This window comes from Rhinolophus sinicus, linkage group LG05 (assembly GCF_036562045.2).
Source record: "Rhinolophus sinicus isolate RSC01 linkage group LG05, ASM3656204v1, whole genome shotgun sequence".
NCBI lineage: Eukaryota > Metazoa > Chordata > Mammalia > Chiroptera > Rhinolophidae > Rhinolophus > Rhinolophus sinicus.
Window position 1 is genome coordinate 20,971,620 of NC_133755.1, and position 12,319 is coordinate 20,983,938.

At 43.8% G+C, this 12,319-nt stretch overlaps 1 protein-coding gene across 2 annotated transcripts in view; it reads right to left on the reverse strand.

Moving 5' to 3' along the window:
• XDH (xanthine dehydrogenase) overlaps nucleotides 1–12,319 on the reverse strand; it is a 55,190-nt gene that overhangs the window by 12,815 nt on the left and 30,056 nt on the right. For both annotated transcript variants that reach the window (XM_074331854.1, XM_074331855.1), the window contains exons 17-26: nucleotides 12,037–12,206; nucleotides 9,649–9,772; nucleotides 7,662–7,781; nucleotides 7,102–7,198; nucleotides 6,078–6,202; nucleotides 5,168–5,301; nucleotides 4,649–4,736; nucleotides 3,572–3,658; nucleotides 520–711; nucleotides 181–326 (exon numbers count right to left, since the gene is read on the reverse strand). In XM_074331854.1, the coding sequence (XP_074187955.1) occupies nucleotides 181–326; nucleotides 520–711; nucleotides 3,572–3,658; nucleotides 4,649–4,736; nucleotides 5,168–5,301; nucleotides 6,078–6,202; nucleotides 7,102–7,198; nucleotides 7,662–7,781; nucleotides 9,649–9,772; nucleotides 12,037–12,206 (1,283 nt within the window). The remainder of the gene's footprint in view (nucleotides 1–180; nucleotides 327–519; nucleotides 712–3,571; nucleotides 3,659–4,648; nucleotides 4,737–5,167; nucleotides 5,302–6,077; nucleotides 6,203–7,101; nucleotides 7,199–7,661; nucleotides 7,782–9,648; nucleotides 9,773–12,036; nucleotides 12,207–12,319) is intronic.

Here is a 12,319-nt window from a genome sequence, read left to right on the forward strand (position 1 = left end):
CACTTGCCCCCGTGCTAAGATCATTTATGATCTTAAAGAGATGGCTATGAACAAGCTGGCAAACTCAGCAGCCTCATAAGTTATCCACAAAATTATTAGCTTTGTATTCTGAATTCAGCAAAAGGCTGTAGATTTCAAAGCCCAAGAGCACCAAAACGTCAGACGCCTCCCAATGAATACCTGTTGAATTTGTCAACCTCACTCCTCCGGACATGATACTGAGAGCTTGCTAGGCATTCATCCCAGCACCTGGGCAAGGTGAACCCCTCAAGCTTCTGGTTGAAGTGTGTCAGGTCCCCTTCTTGGTACATGTTCTTCCTCCGCACCTTTGCAAGGAGAGAGACACTGAGGTTTTGTTGTTGGCAAGATGAGGGGTCACAGCCTAAAGTTAAGCTTCCCGTCCCCTCAACAATACCTGCCTGCCCTCTACCCCCATAGGAGGTACCCAATATACAAAGCCACTGTCCCCTCAAAGTAGGTTAACGCACTCTGGCTTGTGCCACCAAATTCCCAGCTTACTTCCTCTGCAGGCAGGCCACAGGTCACTGCGACTTCACTCATCCAATACTCAGCAATGAGCATCCCTTGGGGCCCCCCGAAGCCCCGGAAGGCCGTATTGGAGGCCAGGTTGGTCTTGCACAGCCGCCCAGTGCCCCGGATGTTGGGGATTTTGTAGCAGTTGTCCATGTGGAATAGAGCTCGTTTCCTTACCTGAATCAGAGGAAATCAAAATGGGAGAGAACAGAGTGTTGGTTACATTGGGTCCTCAAAATAGAGATTTCAAGGGCTGCATTCAGTCCTGCCTTTCCCAGCCCCACTGTCAATGGTTCTACCTCAGGCCCAAATGATTTCTTCCCTGGGATATTACAACAGCCTCCTTACTGCACCTCTGCCTTCCAGATGTCCTCCCCCTGATCTTTGCCTCATGCTAAAATATTAGGTCACATCAGGTCAAGCACTTGCTTAAAATAGGCACTTTTTATCTCCAGAGTAAAGTCTATATATCTTTCATGATGGAATTCAAGACACTTTATGACCTTTCCCCAACATATTTTTATCCTCTTTTCTGACTACATGTTACTCTCACCTGTCATACCCCTCCTCACCTATCCACCTGCTAAAACCCCCATTTCTCCATGGAGAAGTCCTTCTCAGACCCTTACATGACATTGATCATTTGCCTCTTTTAAAAAATTGGCTATTTTGTTAATTAATTTTAAAGTAGTTTTTATTCCCATTAAATTTGTACTGTAAATATTTTAAAGAGTCAAATACTTCCATAAATCACGTTATGCAGAAGAGTAGCTCCTCTACTTTCCTTCCTCCCATCCCCAGAAACAACCATTTACAATTCTCACAGCTTATTCTTTATGAGCTAATTATGTTCACTTCTGGGGTTCCAAATAAATGAGCATATATTGCCACTTTCTGACTTTTTGTTTTAGACTTTTAGGATTTAGTTCCCACCTAACCCCTTTCCCTGCATACACAGTAGCTTTCTATCATTCATCCTTCCCCTAAGGTTATATTTTGATCTGATCAATAGTCAGTTTAATGTTATTATCTATAAACATTACTCACAGCTGAATCATGTAGTTATACTATGATTGTTTCTCTCTTGCTTGATAACATTTTCCCCCTGGAGTTAATTTTGTTTGTTATTTCATTTGCTCACTTTTCTATGCAGTTATTTACTAAGTCAACTTAAAAATGTATGCCATCAGCTTGGGGAAATTTTTTTTAATTACTTCTTGATAGTTGCCTTCTCTCCCTTTTTTTCATCCTTTCTTTGAAACTTGTATTATATGGATCATCCAGATTTCTAGACTGGGCCTCTGCTTTTTTGTTTGTTTGTTTTGGGGTTTGTTTTTGTTTTGTACTTTCTTTTTTGGGGGGAGAGCTCCTCAAGTTTCTTTCAAACTTTGTTTTCAGGTTTAATTCACTTTAGTTTGTTTTTATTCTCTGCTCCATTTTTATAACATACTGTTCTTTCTTTAAGGTCTAATAACTCATCCCTCTGGTGTAATGGTAGTTTTTATTTGGTTGTTTCACTTTGGTTATATGTTACTACTGCAAGTATAGTCTGTCTTTTCCACAGGTTGCTTTTGTGTCTTGGATTATTTCAGTCTTAGTCATCCTAGACGATTTCTATAAGTCTCAATTAATTCCCTTTTTGCTTTCCCTTATTACTCTGTCAACTTGCACTTCTATTTCCTTTTGACTTTCACTAACTGTCTCCCCTACGATTCTGTGAACTTCCTGAGGGCAGAAACGATGCCATATTCTTCCTTCTGTTGCCACACTAGGCGTTCGATAAATATTTGCTGGATTGAATTTAAAACCCTGTAAGATCTTTGAGGACAAGTACTATAACTTTTTCAACCTGGTTTTTCCTACAACACCAAGAAGCCAAAAGTGTTTCCTTTTTTGAACAGTTTGTACACTAGATCTGAAGTGTGAAATTCCCTAATTGAGCAATTAGAGAGCCCTTATCAGAGAAAAGGTGGAGGTGGGGTGAGGGGAACGTCTGCTTTTCCTGAAATGTTTGATTCTTTCTTTTTTTTAACAAAAAGAATTTATGCATATGAAACTAGTATGGTTATAAAATGAAGATTTATAAACTTTAAAAGTAGTACCGCCAAGGCAACTTTGGTAATTTTCAAAATTTACAAAAATATATGTCTACACAAGACTCATATGAGAATGTTCAAAGCAGTATTATCTATAATAGCTAAAAACTGTAAATAATCCAAGTATCCATCAAGTGGTGAACAGAAAATAAAAATGGACTATCTATACTATGAAATATTCTTCATCAATAAAAAAGAATAAAGGAATGATTCATGCTGTAACAAGGATGAACCTCAAAAACATTATTTTGAGAGGAAAACATCTAGACACATGAGACTACATAGCATATGATTTTAGTTACACGAAAAGGAAAATCTATAAAGACTGAAAGTAGGTGAGTGTCTGAGCCTGGTGGATGGGAACAAGAGTGACTACATATGGGCATAAGAGATCATTTGGGGGTGATGGAAATGTCCAAGCACTGGATTGTGATTATGGTTGCGTGACTTTAAATTTACAAAAAAGCATTAAATTATATAATTCAAATGGGTGAACTTTATGGTATGTGAACTATACTTCAATAAAATTGTTTTTAAAAAGTAATTCAACTCGTTATTTAAAATTCAAACATCACAGAAATGTGTAATGTAGAAAACAATATCCATCCGTCGTTGTTTGGTGTATGTTCTTTCAGACTTTCTCCATGCATATCATTATACACATGTGTACACACACATGCAAATTAATATTACATACGTCACCATACTGCACATAAAGATTTGTACGAACTTGGCTTCCTTATTAAAATATCTTGCACAAGAAGGATGAGTTTATAAACAGAAATGCAGTACAATCATCTCTGTGCTTTAGAGATGAACCAAGGATGGAGAACTTGAAGGTGGAGACTAATTAGGAGGCTTGTATCTGCCAGTGTGAACAAGCTGTGGGGCACGCCCTTGACCTCTCTGTCACCCCAGATGCAGAAGGTGGGTCTACTTACACCATCAGAGAGATCCACTGTGTTCCCGGCATTGTTGTAGTGATTCACCTCCAGAGCCACAATAACCCCCGTCTTCATGAAGCCAACCTGGACAGAAGGAGAGTGATTTCTCAATAGTCCCCTTCCTCTGTCTATCTCTAACTCTTCCTCCACTTAAAGTACTTGGAGGAAACAGAAAGAGCAAGACATCACACCATGAAACAAAAAAGTGAACATAAGAGATCACCAGCACTAAATGGGTGAAGGAGAGAGGAACTAACATCTCTCCAGTGAAGAACGCTTGGCTCCTCAACCCTGAACACACCTTCCCCCACTCTCCTCATTCATTCTTTCTACCTACTCCTGACTTCCAGTTCTACCAGAGGGACTAAGGAAGTAGAAAAGAGAATATTGGTCATGATAGGGCAGGAAGGGAGGGTGAGAAGAGAAACTAGGAAAAAGACTAGAGTCTCCTCTCACAGCTTTTAGCCAGCTTGTGGAAAGAGAACCTCGCAGGTGCATAGAACTAGACTGAGACCTGCAAGGTTATACTGGTGTGTAGGGGAATGGGATACGTGGTCAGAACAAAAACTGGCCATCCATAGGAGCCCAGAAAAGGGCCTGTCTTAAAGGGAAAGTGAGCAGTTCCCAGCCACATGTGGCCTGGCAGAGCAGGTGCCTACCCAAACAACTTTCCCTATCCAGGCCCTTGGAAGTTTTATTTCTCATTGTGAATACTAAGCAGCTATTCTGAATTTTACATCAGGCCGTGAACATGTTAACATTTGGCCACCCTGCAGGCGGGCTTTACCCTAGGTCTGCTGACAAATGCTTCTGAGCCTCAGTGGCTAAAGACCAGATTTGGAACACAGCAAATTCACAAAACATGTGAACACCAGCCTGTGACATTGCTTGGGAGGTGGCCTCCCAGCCTCCCCCAACATAACCTCTCTATGTTGCTGTTGGCCAATTTGAATTTCTCCCCTTGCTTTTTCTCCTTTGAACTTCTACAGATAGTCATGAGAAAGGGCAGAGTACATCCCAGATTTCCTATGAGATGGCACTGCCCGCCCTGTCACAGCCCCCGACATCTGGAACCTTGTATCTGGCCAAGAAGGGATGTCTGCCACCAGTTATCAGCATATCCTCGTCACGATCCAGCATGCAGCGTACAGGGCGGCCGGTCCTGAGGGAGGCATCAGAGGGTCAGAAACCTGGGGGTCTCCACAGCAGCCCTGCCCTGTGAGTCTCAGAGATGAAAACAGCAGGAAAGCTTTCTTTTTCTCACTGGGACACTGAGCGGACCGACACTGGGGTGCTTTGCTGTCTCGGCACTGGGCTGGACAAGGTGGAGAACACAGGAAGTGAGACGTGTCCTTGTCCTCGGGGCCCTCACAGCCAGGTAAGGGAGATAACATGTGGACGCATGTATCAGAACACAAAGAACCAGGCGCTGCTACCCTCACCCTAATACCCAAAAGTTCTAAAAACAGAAAGCTGTGAGAATGCAAAGCAAAGGGAATCTAACTGCTAAATGGGGGAATCCAGAAAGCCTTCCTGGCAGAGGTAGCCATAGTCTTCCTATTCTTCCTCCCAGAGCCCACTGGGAAGACTCACTTGTATGCAGCCAAGGCCACTGCAGTGGACACCACGGTGCTCCGGGTCTCCTTCCCTCCAAAGCCTCCTCCCATTCTCTTCACTCGGACCACAATCCGGTTTGCTGGAACCCCCAACATGTTTGCAACAAAGCTCTGTGAGAAAAAACAAACAAACAAACAAGCAAACACTTACCCTGAATGCATCATTTGGACGGACTTTAGGTCTGACCCAGAGCCTACCTAATATGCACAGGTCTGATTACCACGTGAATTCTGAGATTCCAGAATCACCCTGTCCTCCCAGTGCAGCTCTCAGATAGGGGTGCTGGGGTCCAGCACTCATCAGTCACCACAGACTAAAATCAGATACTTGTTTTTAAACAAAGGGGCAAGAGCTGGTCCCACCATACTTCTAGAGCCAAAACTCATTCTATTTGGCCAGGAACTGGTAGGTCATGAGGGTAGGACCAGCTGCCAAAAGTGCTGTCACACTGTCACGTTACTGGAAGCAAAGAAATGGGGAATATTTGAGGTACTGTGGATAATTCAGTGGTCCAGATGGCTATCACTTACCCAAGCCCTTCATGCTACAGATGAGGAGACTGAAGCTGGATATGCTTTGATCAAGGCTATACATCACTGGAATCATAATAGCTAACACTTGCTAGTCTCTTTCCAAGTATTAAAACTCATCCAATCATTACAACAATCCTACCAGGCGCAATTTTATAGAAGAGAAAGATTATATAACAAGCTCAGTGACACCAGCCTGTTGGTAACAGGGTCTGGGTCCAGGACCACTACCATCAAATCCCCTTCTGGATCAGCCTAGCTCTTCCTCGTCCCATTTCCCATACTCCCACTCTCAGTCTACCAGTTCCACCCTGGTGCCTTCCCCAGGCTCCTGAGCTGACCCACAAGACACCTACCTGGGTCTTCATGGTGTTCTGTGTGGACACAAAAAGCTCCATCTCCCCTGCCTCGCCTTTAGGGACAGCAATGGTGCATTGAGTCTCTAGGTAGAAGTGGTCTTGACCACCGATGTAAAACTCACCTGGGGAAGCAACAAGACCCCCGACAGTGAGCCTGTTGCTGCAGAAGGGGTGAGTTGGCTTAAGGAGAGCGTGTACTCTCTCAGTGCCATGGGCAGGAACCAACTGCACACAGGTCACCTCTAGGTTCCCCAACGGGGGTAAAAGAGGGTCTCAACATCTTAGCCATCTGGGAGCTGAGCCTCCTACCCCAACAAAGAAACCAGAACGACACTGAAATGCACTGGGCATTTCTCACTGCAGCCAGTGGAAATCAAAGATTTTCAAAGTATTACTGTAAAATGTTGGAAAAGGTGAAAAGAATTAACAAATGCAACTGAAAAGCTAATACAATCTGTCAGACCTAAAGCTATCAGGCCTGTGGCAAGTGAGCTTACTAGTGACTTAGTGATTCACAACAGTCAGTGTAGGAAACAATTCCAAACGGGGTCTAATCAGCAGCTTTGCGCTGGGGTAAGAGCTAAGCACCTAGTTTCACAATGCGGGGGGGCCGGGGGTGGACAAGGGGCGGGTAGGGGGCGCACTAGCTGACAGTGGGTGAGGACTACCTTCAGGCGGACAGGGAGGGCCAGCAGTCCGAGTGGTTAGAGGCCTGGAAGAGCCACGGCTGACCAAGCAGCGGTAGCCGTTATCTTCCCTGGACAGTCTTCCAAATCTGACACACTATAATCTGTCTAGAATCATTTAGGCTTATCCATCCTAGAGTTAGGAGATTGGAGATGAAGATGACGAAATTCCTGCCCAGACAACTGTCTACTATTTTGTTATAAATGCCAGAGGAATGCTTCTGTAGGAAATGATCGGAAACCACCTCCCTGCCCCAGGTCTCAAGGTACAGCTCTTAAGTGTCATTCATAAACCAGCACTGGCCCATCACCACTGCTGTGTGATGTATCTATACCTGCAACAACGTTATCTGCTTCCGAAAACCCCTTCTTGAGGTCTCCTTTCTCAATCTTCACCTCATGTCGATAAAAGGAGTTGTTTTTTATAGCATCCTAAGGATCAAAAAGAAGCTTCAGTGATTTGAGTTCCACAGGGAAGAGAGTGGTTCCCAATTGGGGGAAGAGAAGCTCCATGAATTGTTGCCTCTCTCTTCTCACTCAGGCATCTCTACAAGCTTCTTATACAGACTTAAAATAAGCTCAAGTGCAGCCCAGGAAGTCGTATTCCTCCATTTACTCAGACCAACGTGGACAACCTTGGATCTCAAGGAAAAGCAATGAATCCCTCAATGATCCAACTGGAGCTGAACCTGGGAAGGAGGGACTCAGTGTGGCCGTCAGTAGACACAATGGGAAAGGTTTCATAGAACCACACAATCCCAGGATGGAAGAGAATTTAAAACTATCTAGTCAAATCCCACCTGTTGCTCAAATCTCTCTAGAGGACGCTAATCATGTGCCTCTACAGACAGAGAGCTCACCCATCTCTACATGCGGTCCACTCATTCTCAGTTACCTCGATGGTGATAATGGCTGGAAGGTCTTCGTAGGTGATTTTCACCCCTTGAGCAGCTCTCTGTGCGTGTTCTGGGGTGTCAGTGACCACAGCACCAATGATGTGCCCAACACAAGTCACCTAGGAGCAGAGCCAGACTGTTGAAGAACATCGCCAAGTTCTTCATGAAGCCAGTTATTTTGGGTTGTTAAAAAAGGCAAAGGAAATCCCTGCCCCCACAATTTCCTGTTAAGACACACTTTAGAGATGCCCTGGAGCCTTTTCATTTCCTTATCCTCCTATTTGGGGATGAGTGCTTCTTCATAAGTGTTTAGAATCAGTAGAACTGTAATGGGACTTAGAGATGACTAGTATCAGGATGCCGACTCGCTTTAATCTCAAGGGCCAATTCTAATAATTTAGTGCTGACAGCCTGTTGAGCAGCAGCCCAGGTTAGAATGTAGTGATTGATTAGTAATGTCTGCCATGAGCAGCAGAATGGGAGGCATGGCAGTATGAAGTGTATCTGTCAAGTGGATCTACTTCAACACCTTTGTTCTTCATATGAAAAGATGGAGACATAGATGTCAAGATCACAAATGGCTTGTTACTAGACCCTGATTAAAACTTAGGTTCTCACTCCCAGTTTCATTTTCTTCTACCACTCCACTTTCTTTATCTTCTGTTTCTCATATTTATACCAAAACTTTCTCAAAGGCAGCAATCACATCTTATATTCATCTAGATGCCCAGAGCTGTAGTTTCCAAATGCTGGTTCTTAGACTTGATGATGACCCATAAACTAGTTTTTTGGTTCGATTTATAGACTAATGATTACTGTTTACTTTTCATTTAATAATCCAATACTTATGAATCTTAATGAATCTCCTTCAGAGATAATTTTATTCCAACATCCCCCCAAAATAAACTAAGAAATTGTCCAACTCATTACTTTGGAATCTGAGGTTTCTGACAATGGAAACCAATACTTAGCATGGCTGCCTGTGATCATTTTTTCTTGAGGACCCATTTAAGTTATTGACTTAATTAATTGGTTAATGTGGTGGTTATTGAACTTGGATGATTCTCACTAACCATAATGCTAGCAAAGCTCCCGGGGGCTCTTGGAATTTGTATAACAATTTGTTTTCTATCAAATGCTCTCCTTTTGGAGTCTTGTATCTTGAGGCTGGACTTTTTCACTCTCTCCTTTACTTTTACATCAGTAATAAGGTAAATTTGCCCTTAAGTAACACCGACACACTTCTAATTTGCAACACTTGACCTGCTTTGGAATTATAAAGTGACTGTCTGAGAACTACCCTATAAGTATACGGATTTTTGCAGCAGCTGTCTTGAATGTTAGGAAGTTTTTTTGGTGAGGGTGGGAGAAGAACCCCATATATAGTAGAAATCAATAGATGAACTTTCATAAAAGTGAGTTATCAATACCTACATGGTGGTGGTGGTGTGATTTCTATTCTGTTAGCATGTTTAATGTATTTTTATTTTAATAAAGGAGCCTAATGTTGTACCCTTAAGAAACTGATTATTAGTTCTGATATAATCACCATCCTTTTCTGAACACCACCTTGACATGGAGTCATCCTTCTATGTACAAACAGCAGCCATCAATTAAACACATAAACATTAGGTTGAAATTAAAAGTGCTATCAGGCATATTGCACCCCTTTCCTGATTGTCCTGAATGCTGGCCAATCGGATAATGGCCTCAGTATGTACAAATGTAAAATCTTTTCAAGATTAGGGATATGGAGGAATGAGCACAAATTAAAACTGAATTGCTCAAATACATGGTGATGGAAGGAGAACTGACTCTGGGTGATGAACACACAATGGGATTTATAGATGATGTAATACAGAATTGTACACCTGAAATCTATGTAATTTTACTAACAATTGTCACCCCAATAAATTTAATAAAAGAAAAAAAAAAAACTGAATTGCTCATTTCACTAACTTCATGATTCAGAAATCCAACAAATACCTTATCCTTTGCAAAGACGGTTTCATCATTAAAAATTCCAGTTTCGTTACTCCCGGGAACATCATCAGCAGAGATAAAACAAACAAATCCCGGCACCTTCTGAGCTTCTGAAATATCAATGGACCTGCAAGAACAAGTAGTGTGAGGGACCAGGCAGGAAAACTGAAGTGGAAGACCTTTTCTAACTGGATAACCCTGGCCTCATTTTGACAGTTTTTCCTCCATCCTCATTCCTACCTTCTCTACATTCTATTCTATTCTATTCTATTCTATTCTATTCTATTCTATTCTATTCTATTCTATTCTATTCTATTCTATTCTACTCTACTCTACTCTACTCTACTCTACTCTACTCTACTCTATTCTACTCTATTCTATTCTATTCTATTCTATTCTATTCTAGTGTTGATTAATTGCTTACCATGTGAAGGCCACTGTTCTGAGTCCTGCTGGAGATATAAGATGAATAGGACAGGCCTGGCCTCATTGACCTAATACTATTCCCTGTGTCCAAGTAACAAGGAACCAAATCATAGTGAACAGCAATTCTAAATGCTGGCTAACCCACATCACAGCTAATGCCCATCCAGAATAAGCACATTAGGGCCCTTGATGTACCACTGATCCAAGGGCCTTGAACATCATCACACAGTCAAATTTCTCTCCCCACATCCATGGAGCTACCTCAGAGGGCGAGGCACACTGGCCATAATCAGGTGATTCGGACCTCAAAGGGAGAATGCCTGGAGAGTTTAATTATAAGAGTCTGTGCTATGCACCGCTCACTCTGGCCCAGGCTCCCGTGGGGAAATCGAACAGAGGCACCTCCGAGAGAGGTGTGCAAACCACTTGGAAGTACCAGCCAACTTCCAAACAGTTAATCCTCACCAGCGCCACCAGAAAATCCTTGTCATTATCCCCACTTTACATTTGGGGAAACTCAAGCTCAGGGGATTCAAATAGCTTGTCCAGCGTCATCCAGCCAGAGAGCAGCAGAGCTGGGGTTAGGACTGAGGTTAGGCATGAAGACTGCCAAAGTCAGGTCCTCCGGCTGCCCCACACTCCCTCCACGTGCGTGCAGCAGGGAAAGCCCTGATCCTCACAGTTGCTACCAAGTCCGGCCTACGCCCACCTCCATGCATTCAGGCATCTCAGACATTTCAGACATCGCTTAGATGGAGCAAAGTTGTTGGAGTGCAGACAAGGCAGGGCAGGGTGCTGCCAACAAGGGCTCCAGACAAGGGCAAAGGGAAACGAATGTGCCCCACACTTCCAACCATATCATCTTAAACATTTTTTTTGCAGGGACCTGGAAGAGTTGCACCATTACTGGAGCCTTTTTCCAGGCCAGCAGCGGCCACCAGGAAAGACCAATGACAAGGAAACATGATCCCTAATCCACGCAGAGGCAGGGCCTAAGGGAGGGTGCTCTTAGCCACTGTACGCAGTGGGTATGTGTCTAGTGCCCATCAGGAAACAAAGTCCACAGTCTCTGGCCTGAACCTCCAGAAGCAGCACAGCCCTGTTGCTAATGCTGCCTGGCTTCAACCTCCAGCTCTGCCACTTACTAATTGTGTGACTGGGGCAAGTAACCTAACCTTTTTGTGTCTCAGTTCCCTCATCTGGAACATGGGAAGAACAATAAGTCCTGCCTATAGGGTTGTTGTGAGAAATAAATGAGCCAATATATATGAGATACTTGAAACCAGACTGTGGCAAATATTAAGTGCCATATAAGCGTTAGGTCATTGTTATTGTTGTTAATAGTGTTATTAATATTATATTAATATTATTATTATTAATAATATTAACATTATTATTACAGCAGTGGTATTCCTGCTGTTCAGGCTCCCGAAGTTCAACAAGCAGGTACGAGTGGCTATTCTCTGATAGGTCCTTTGTGGGCACTATCACTAACCCTCACAAAAACATCCTACTACATATGGGAAAACCGAGAGCTTAAACACGCAGGCCAAGGTCACAGTTGCTATCACAGGAGCAGGGATTCAATGCCAGGCCCGTCAGACTCCAAGACCACATTCTTTCCTTCAATGCCGCCTCAAACTTTGCACTGAAGTTTAGCCCAATCTCCAAAACGCACACCTAAGCTAGTCCCATTAAAGGCTTTCAGCAGCTCCTCATTGCTTTTCGGGCCAGGTATGATCTCCCTGCTCAGCATCCCAAGGCTTTGCTAATCTGGGCCCTGCTACCTCTGCAAGTCATCCCTTCACCCTCCCAGGTACCCCTGAGCCTTAACCTCTCCTGCTTCTCTCCAGACTGACGTTGTAAGATGATCCCCATCCTCCCCTCCAGACTGGGAGCGGTGCCCCTCCAGTGCCTGGCAGGGTGCTCCCAGAGTCCCCCTCCGAGGATATTCCCTATACTCACTTGATCTTGGCATGGGCCCGGGTACTGGTGACCAGCCGGAGGGACAGTTCATTATCGTAGCGAGGCATGTCATCACAATACACGGCCTCTCCAGAGGCCTGCATGGCCGCAGCCAAGTGGGGTAAGGGCCGGCCCACCATGTCATCCTCAGACTGACCCTTGGGCACCTCCTAGAACAACATGATTATCAGTCAGGCTGAGCTGTGGAGGACTCTGTTCTCCTACAGGCCCGGGGAAACCATGGAGAGTTTCAGGCCGGATGGCAAAGTAAATCTGAGGAGTG